The sequence below is a fragment of the Helicoverpa zea genome, chromosome 12 (assembly GCF_022581195.2).
Source record: "Helicoverpa zea isolate HzStark_Cry1AcR chromosome 12, ilHelZeax1.1, whole genome shotgun sequence".
In the NCBI taxonomy this organism is placed as follows: Eukaryota; Metazoa; Arthropoda; class Insecta; order Lepidoptera; family Noctuidae; genus Helicoverpa; species Helicoverpa zea.
In genome coordinates this window covers 11,823,221-11,832,528 of record NC_061463.1, presented here as the reverse complement: position 1 = coordinate 11,832,528, position 9,308 = coordinate 11,823,221, and the positions used below count along the sequence as shown (strand labels likewise).

The window sequence follows — 9,308 nt, the reverse complement described above, 5'->3', positions numbered from 1 at the left end:
TGCAACACAGGTAATTAAACGTCATCACGATTTTTAATAGTTCGGATACGTTCTCGTGAGTTTCGGTATGTAGTAAAAAATCGACTAATTTACATTTTGTCTGTCTATCAACTAATAGAAATAGGCACCTCTAAAATCGTCGCCTAATGTCAGTTTTCTTGATATTCTGTGCTTGCTAATTTTTAACGTCAAAGAATTTTATTATCTGTGAAAATGTGAAATAGTTTGTTGTTTGTTTGCAAATTGCACAAATGGAAATAAAATTAATATTACATTTTATTTTGCTATCGCTGAACAAAAATTGTTTACAATTTTTACGCTGAATGAAAATAGCAATATATCGTTTCAGTTATATAAACGAAATGCTATTGTATTTACGTTAGTGGTCTTTCTCAAGTTTTGCCGAAAATATAATTGAATTTATTCGGAACTATGGGTTCTTACAGTAAAAAGTCTTCAGCGGAGTGGATAATAGATCAGTTAAATGTGGAAAATGCTAAATTATTAGCGTTTGTGTTGGTAATAGGGTTTATTGGATACCATGGAGTTTTGCATCTCAGATATGGTAAATATGGATTTAAAACTATCATTTCCCTCTTTTTTTGTTTCCTCTTTTTGTGGTTGCTAGCACGAACAATTTACAATTTTTTTTTGAACAATTTTTCCGGCAAAAACAGGACAATACATCTCCGATATTTCGTATATTTAAATTCTTCATGTCTAGTATATTTAAATGCAAATATTCAATGGTTCTTGCAGGGTCTGACTCTTGCACATGGCTTCTGACATCGGGCCGATACAAGGGCGACCACGAATGGCAGCCTTATGGTTGTATGCTGCACAGATACTCCAAAACGTAAGTATTTTACATAATTCATCATACATCTCTTCTTAAATCCCTGGCTTGGGTAAACCAAGTCCCTAGTTTTGAGAAGGCCAGATCAGTTAAATATAGCCCTAATTGTATTTTTATATTACTACAAAAAAAAAATCTTATAAGAATGTTTATATGGATCATTTTGTAAAATCAATCAAGCCTTACCTGTCTTGTTTGTATAAAAAAATGAAAGATATTTTTGTTAAATTTTGTAATATACCTAATTGTAATCTATCTACATATAGAATCATAAAAATATGGTTTTTATTCCACAGAAGAATAAAATCTCGAAATGATGTTATTTTCAATAAATTCCTTTTAAATACCCTAATATTTAAAATAATGATATATTGACAAAACTCTAAAAATTTCCAGTTACCTCTAGAAATCGGTATAACCACATTGAAGTGTTTACGTTACAGCGTAATGCTTATCAAGTAATTCACAACAGACTTGTGTGAATGGACTGATAAGATAAAATCAATCAATATTAAATCATTTCATATGAATCATTGGTATAGTGATTTACTGATAATATAATCTATTGTGAATCACCTGTCAAACATTTTGTGTAATATTTGCTAACTTTTTTGAATGAATTAGTTTTTATCAAGAAAGAAAATGATAGTAAAAAAAAGTGTCAATCACTCAGTAATATTTGCTCATCAACAATTTTCAAATCAGATATCTAAATTCCAGTTGGTAGAAATAAATGATAGTACAGTATAATCTCACTAATACGGCACTATTAAAAACCGGATTATTAGAATGTTCTGACTATTGGGTTGTACAGAAAAAGTCATAGGCAATAAATAAAATGAAGCATTTCATAGAGAGGTTTTGAGGTTAAACTGATAGTCGACGACAAAATGACCAAAGCGCACAGGTATAGAGGGATGAGGGAGGCGTGGGCAAAGGGTGCCGGACTATTGGACGTGCCGATCTATCATACTGCCGGATTAGTGAGATTATACTGTATTATCACTGTTAACAAAATTCTGAACCATAGTTTTTTTATAGACTATGTATACTACTGCTAAGTTTCATTAACTTCTTCCAGTAGTTTTAGTATGGTAGGGTTACAAAAACACCCACATCCTAGCAAATCTCCATATTTATGTAGTAAAGTTACAAAGTATGTATTAAAATGCACATTAGTTATATACAAGGGCTATGTAATGCAATGACAGTGCCCTCAATTCTTAAGTACATGTAATGAATAGCCTTGTGAGTAACTGAGTTAAGACGGCTTGATAACCGGATTAGATCTAATTAACTAATCAAGTGATACTGTCTGGATTACACAATTTTTGTGTTTTAAGTAGAGGCACCAATTGTTTTGTAACAATAAATTAAAATACTAATATTATAAAGTAGAATTTTTTTATAGTTTAAATGAAATGAATCTCACATACAACTGGTTTGATTGGAATAATTCTTGCATTGCTTGATAGCCCATTTATTGAGTAATGCTATAGGCTACTTAATACCTGGGTGCACAGAGTAGTTTGTAAAGAACACAGGTGAAACCGCTGGCGGGAGTCAGAGTTCTATAAAAGTACATAAATAAACAATACATATTAATTACGTCATAGGTCGTCCTTCGGATTTGAGAAAACGAACCTAGGTTAAACCAATAAGAAGAACAAGATAAAATCCTCGTGAATATTTTTTTGCATACATGGAATTTCTACCTTCTGGAATCGTTTTACTCCTCTAAAATGTGTTTTCTGTAAGTAAATTATGTACTTTTCAGAGACGCGAGGCGATGTCTCCGCTACCTCGCGTTTTGGGGCAAATACAACAGTTTCGCTTTCATAGGTGACTCCAGACTGGAACAGCTGTATGAATACTTCATAGGTGAGTTAGGAGTATGATAATATTCTTATACATATCATCGTCTCCCGAGCCTTTTCCCAACCATCATGTTGGGGTTGGCTTCCAGTCTAACCGGATTCAGCAGAGTACCAGTGTTTTACAAGGAGCGACTGCCTATCTGACCGCCTCAACCCAGTTACCCGGGCAACCCGATACCCCTTGGTTAGACTGGTGTCAGATTTACTGGCTTCTGACTGCCCATAACGACTGCCAAGAATTTTCAATAACAGTCGGGACCTACAGTTTAACGATATTTAGGTATGTACTTAGTTTTTTGACTGATCATAAATAATTTAGTGGCATTTTGCTATCTGTCTAGTTTAAAAGTAGTGAATCATAATAGTAAAACCGATTATTTTATCTAGTTCTACTTAAATAAGTGTCTATTATCTATTTATCGTATCTATTACTCATACATGATAAGTACATACCTGACCTATAAGTACGAAATTACTTGCTGGATCTGAAAAAGAAATATTTTTCCACTCTCTGTTACTTTTGACACTTATGTAATATTACGCGTGATGCTAAGATTTACGTTGCTAAAATAATGATTAATGTCCTTTGGTTTGAACATTATTTAGCAACTTGAACAACTTCCAAAAAAAGCAGGTTTAAAGTTTATATTTCCAATCAATTAACTCCCATTAAACCCCATATTATATTAACTACTATTTCCCCAGGCGTTGTCCGGACCCGCCTCGACATGGACACATCATACTCCACAGTGGACCATCGCATGCCCAACTATACGTATGTGGACAATAAGCTGCGGCTGTCCGTCACGTTTATATACAGTGATGATGTCTCCAAGACTATGGTGGACCAGTTCAGGACGTGGTGAGTTAAGCATTAATAGATTTGCTTAGATGAAAAGGTTTATGGTCCGAAATCGTGGTGACTAAACACGCAATCCTTCTCTGTGTGAGAGGAGGCCTGTGCCCTGCAGTGGGACGACGGTTTTGTGGATTAAGTGGAAGTCGGCATTAGACTTTAGACTTAGGGTAACATCGATACTTAGTACATTTTGAATTATGTATTTAATTTGCACGAAGAAACTGCAAAATTATGTACCTATGCCTTTATTATTTGTATTCCTTTTTGTATCTCTTCATATTAAAATTTCAACCCTAAATACATTATAATAAAGTTCAATTTCCAACAGGCAGCGGTCGGACCAGCCTCCTTCAGTAATCGTAGCGTCCACCGGCCTACAGCTTCTGAAAACCCGCAACACCACGGACTTACTTCTAGAAGAATACAAAAGGAACCTTACGCACTTGGTACAAGCCATAGATTCCCTTGCAGCGAGAAACACGCAAGTACTGTGGAAACCCATAGAGTCGGTCGATCCGAGTAAACTGAAGAATGATTACAAGAGGATCAATAATAATGATATTGATGCTTATAATAGAGCCGCTATTGAGGTGAGTATTGACTCAAAAGTTTTTATATGATCAAGGCAGATGATAACAGTGTATGTATATTTTACGGCAAAACCCCAAAGTGCGGAAGTATTACTGGCCATATGCGCCTCTTATCTTCGGTTAGAACTAAGTGTAGCCTTTATCATAACGCCTAGGTGCAGCCGCACACCCTTGGCTTAAGAACTTCCTTATCTTCTCCATTAATGTACTACCTCTATGTACTCGTTGTACTTCCTTATGTACTCCCCTATATATTTCCTTATCTAACCCGAGACCTCATGCCGAGCAGTCGCCAAATGCGACAATTGGACCAACGAGGCAGTCAAAAGAGGACACTCTTTTGACTGCTTATGGAGTTTCTTGCCGGTTCTTCTCACACCCACTTACCCAAGACCCACTTTTTTAGGGAACCGCGCAACTAGCTTGACGTTTCTTAAGCACCTGTAATAGGTCTATATGAAATAAAAACCTTTGACTTTGAGTCATTAGTAGGCTGGCATCAAGATCACTACATCACCTTTTCACAGATCCTAACCCACAGCGAGGCAAAAATCTGGAACTCAGCCCGTCTCGTCGCTGAAGACGGTGGTGACGTAGTGTTAAGCGGCACGGCGCTGCGTCACGCGGCACAGCTACTGCTGAACATGTTCTGCAATGACCACATGAACTTTAACGACGGCTCGTGCTGTGCTCAACCGGAGCCCTATACTCAGCTGCAGATATTGACGTTCGCACTGTTTTTGTTGTGGTGAGACATTAATGCTTTTGATTTATTTTTTAGGGCTCAATACCCAAGTGGTGAATTTATGTCTGTCAACAGGCTGTATCTTATAAAAACCATGATAGTTGGACAGTTAAAATTTTCACAGATTATGTATCTGTTGCAGCTATTACAACAAATATTGAAAAGAAAAGTAGCATAAAAAATCTGAGGGTTTGCTTACACATAACAATATGGTTTTCCTGTGCTTTTTTTCTTCCTAATTTTATTCAAATTAATTTTAACGTGACAGAGAAAGGGCACATAAAATATTATTTTCGTTACTTAGCATAATTTTTATACCACTTACACCCGCACTTGGAGACATTTAATGGTTACTTAAGCCATTCCTTAGTGAAGGATTTCTTTGACAATCCGCCACTAAGGAGTGACTTAAGTAATCATTATGTCAAGTCTCTGACCTCCCCACTCAGAGACATTTAATGATTACTTAAGTCACTCCTTAGTGACGGAATGTCATACAAATCCTTCACTAGGGAATAGCTTAAGTAGGTAACCATTAAATGTCTCCGAGTGGGGACGTGAGTGCAGGGTTTACTCAACTTAAACCTGAGCAATAGCAAAAAGCAGTATAATTTCTGTAGCGCAGTGGTGTGGGCGGCGCACGGCACGTACTCGTGGTACTCCAGCAGCCGAGCTCGCCTGCACGGGTACTCCGCCCTGCCGCGCCCCGCAGCCCCGGCGCCGCAGTCCCCGGCCTCCGCCCTCGCAGCACTAGCCCGCCTCGGCCTCATCATGGCGTACTTCTACCTCTGCGACAGAACCAACTTCTTCATGAAGGAGAATAAGTATTACTCCGAGTGGAGTTTCTGGTTGCCTGTCGGGTATGTGTTCGCGCTTGGGTTGTTCTTTACGGACGAGTCCAGGTCTAATACGTGAGTTTTTTTTTTGTATTTTTTTTTTATATTTTCAAGTTTATAAAGAGAAGTACGAAAAGTTGAAAATCATGAAAAAATTGCTACGAGTTAAATTATAATAAAACACTATATATTTTAAATCCCAATATTTTTAAAAAATTCTTAATTTTGGTAATAAAGGTCTGAAAAATACTAAAACCTTTGGTAAAACTTAAATCAACGTTACTTTATCTACTATTTTATTATTAAAAAAAAAATACCAATGTCATAATAATGTACAGTAAAATATTAATTTAATCTTTCTATCATGTCTACAAACATACCTGTATTACCAAAAACATTCCTATTTCAGAGTTCTCCACCGCGAACAAACCGACGAATGGAAAGGTTGGATGCAGCTGGTTATCCTAGTATACCAAGTGACTGGAGCCAGTAAGATCCTTCCCATCTACATGCTAGTTCGAGCACTCGTCTCCGCCTACTTGTTCCTCACTGGCTACGGACATTTCTACTATACTTGGAAAACTGGGGACACAGGCCTGGTCAGATATTTTAGAGTGATTTTCAGACTGAATTTTCTAACGGTCGTTTTGTGTCTGACGATGAATAGGCCGTACCAGTTTTATAGTTTTATACCGCTGGTCTCGTTTTGGTATACTTTGGTGAGTAATATTATTTGATTTTTTGTAAAAGCTGTCACAATAATTATAAATTAATTCATCTTGAAACATTAATTCAATAAATGAAAAACCGATATTTGTATGTTGTACAAACCTTTTTGTCATATATTAAAAAAAAAATACTCCTATATTTTGACTACCATACGAAATCCTCATTACATTAAACTTTTTTTTGTTTTATTATTATATTTTCAGACGAATCTCCACAGAAACCTTCCCATATTCAACAAAAACTGACTTCAAATTAAACACCTTTATTACACAAATCAATATATTTTTTCCAGATGTTCGCAATATTCGCTCTCCCGCCTCACATCACCCCGTCATCCACCCACACCATAGAGTCCAAGCCCTACCAGTACCTCTACATCGCAGTGAAGATCATCGGCCTCCTCGTCATCGTGACCATCCTCTACATGAGCGAGGTGTTCTTCCAGAAGATATTCGTCACGAGGCCCTGGAAGGCGTTGTTTGTGAATTCCGATGATGATATTCATCAGTGGTGGTTGCAGTGGAAGCAGGATCGGTGAGTTAAACTTACTTTTATAGAAAAAAAATCATATATTCTCTAAAAGAAGTAAAGATTGTGTAGGTATTTTGTTTTTGTGGAGTTTAAAACAAAACAGGCGTTTAATAGTGTACCAAAAACGTGGCGCCGTCCTGTGATTTTGGATCTTGTTATATGCGCACTTTGTGAAGATTTACATAAAGAATCAAAACCCACATTTTGGTGGCGTCAGCTTTTCTTGTTTTTCTCTGCCATTTGTATAAAGAATTTGAAATCCAAACGTAGTAAGTTTATTTCCATATTTTTCTTAATTTATGACCACATTTAATATTCATATACTTAGACGAATTTTGTGGCACAATCAATATACACTATATTAATCACACCAATTTATTCCACAGCTACTCAATGGCATACGGCATGATGTTCGCCCTAGCCTACCTCCTCTCTCGTCGCTACAAGTTATTAGATGACAACAACCACAGCAACCTCTTCCCCCCCGGCGGTTCCCTCTCAGCAACCCTCCTCGCTTTCATAGGCATCGGCTCATACGTCACATTCACGTTCCTCTGCACCAACACCTTCGACTGCAACGAAATACATTCCTACGTCGCCTTCCTACCCATAGTCAGCTATATAATCCTCAGAAACGTCTCCGGAGCCCTGAGAATGAGACATTCGAGTATGTTCGCATGGTTCGGGACCATAACCCTCGAGTTATTCGCAAGCCAGTCTCATATATGGCTCGCAGCTGATACACATGGTGTCTTAGTACTCATACCGAGTGCCCCCATACTTAATCTTATACTTACCTCGTATATCTTCGTATGTACGACCCATGAGATTCACAAACTAACTGGTGTGATACTGCCGTACGCAGTTCCAGATGATTGGAAGTTAGTTTTAAGGAATTTTGGGATATTTCTAGCGATTTTGGTCCCTATTGGCATACATGATGGTATGTTTTAGTTTGTAGCTGTGTTTGACACGAGTGAGAATTTTGTATTAAGGCTTTTAAAGTGAGCTGACCAATGATTCTAATTCTTAAATGTTGGCAGTAAATGGTGGATTGGAAAACATCTCAATTTCAAGCCACTGAAATTTTTTCTTGTGTATTCGTGCATTTATTTTTGTTAAATAAGCAATTGCACGTTAAAAGTAATATTGTGAGAAAACACCAAGTGATTAATGTATGTGTCATACGAATAGTAATGAACATTACATAATTGATTTTCCATTGGAAAATATACTCTAAAGCTATTGGAATAAAGGCGTTTAATGTGGTTTGATTTTTAAAGTCTCAAAGAAATGAATTATGTACGAAAATATTCGTTCCAATAAGAAGATGAATTATGTAATTATTACCTGAAACGTTTTGTACAATTAAAGTGTAAGTTATAGATAATATTTTGTATATAATAGCTTTTATATAATGTATTAAACTCTAGTCTGTAAACATAATAAGAACATTAAAAAGAAATATAGATATTTTCTATAAGGTTGGCGGATGCGGGCACTGAGAAACCATTTGTAAAAAAAAATTAGAAAAGTAATTTAAACATAAAAAAATCAACTATGTGTTAAATCAACTGGTTATTAGCCAGTTAACAATAGTCGATACATCTAATTTTGTGATTTGTGATCTGAAATTGAATTGCATGTAATAATTTATTGGTCAATGTGGTTAGAACAATATTATATAGAGGAGTTAGTTCATTTATCATTCTGATGGCCACGCTATTAATTTAACACCACTGTAAGATACACGTCGAGATTTTTCGTAAAAAGTTTTAAAAATATCCTTTCCTTCATTCCGCTTGCAATTTCTTTCCCCATGTAGGTTTGACACGTATAGTTTTTATTTTGCACCGCAGAATAATTAACCTGTAAATATTATTTATTAAAAATTGTAGTGCAAAGCTGGCATGCAGGACAGTGAGATTCAAATTAGTTGAAAATGGTCAATCCTAATGTTTTAAAAACAGCATTTGATCTTGTATGATAATTTTTTTTTTATGAGTATCTAAGATCTGACTTTAATTTTGTATTGGAGAAACCAGCAACTTATATTAAGCGCTTCTTAATTTTACTGGATTGTACATTATTTGTAAATATTGTGAGTACGAAACACAAATAAATTATTATGATTGCTAATTGCCTTCTTTTATTTAATGCAACTTTATGTACCTATTTGAGTTATCTTAAAATGCCTCAAAAATCATCTCTGCTAAGGGGAAATAGTGGTTTTCACTTACCTAAACATTACGAGGTGACTTCCGAAATATTTTCAGTGATTTTAG

General features: G+C 36.0%; 1 protein-coding gene across 1 annotated transcript; it reads left to right on the top strand.

The window, feature by feature from the left end:
- The first annotated feature begins 224 nt into the window (after positions 1 to 224).
- Positions 225 to 9,162, top strand: LOC124635284 (N-acetylneuraminate 9-O-acetyltransferase). Its single transcript, XM_047171150.1, has 10 exons — positions 225 to 565; positions 760 to 856; positions 2,634 to 2,737; positions 3,439 to 3,595; positions 3,921 to 4,182; positions 4,710 to 4,930; positions 5,548 to 5,838; positions 6,173 to 6,482; positions 6,785 to 7,026; positions 7,410 to 9,162. Exons 1-10 carry the CDS (start codon positions 433 to 435, stop codon positions 7,975 to 7,977), a joined length of 2,385 nt encoding a protein of 794 aa, XP_047027106.1. The 5' UTR covers positions 225 to 432; the 3' UTR covers positions 7,978 to 9,162.
- Positions 9,163 to 9,308: the final 146 nt, after the last annotated feature.

Excerpts from the sequence above, each read along its gene's own strand:
- LOC124635284 (XM_047171150.1), top strand. The coding sequence starts at position 433 with ATGGGTTCTTACAGTAAAAAGTCTTCAGCGGAGTGGATAATAGATCAG. Across the intron at positions 4,183-4,709 it reads ATAATAGAGCCGCTATTGAG|ATCCTAACCCACAGCGAGGC; the intron begins GTGAGTATTGAC and ends ACCTTTTCACAG. Across the intron at positions 6,483-6,784 it reads TCTCGTTTTGGTATACTTTG|ATGTTCGCAATATTCGCTCT; the intron begins GTGAGTAATATT and ends TATTTTTTCCAG.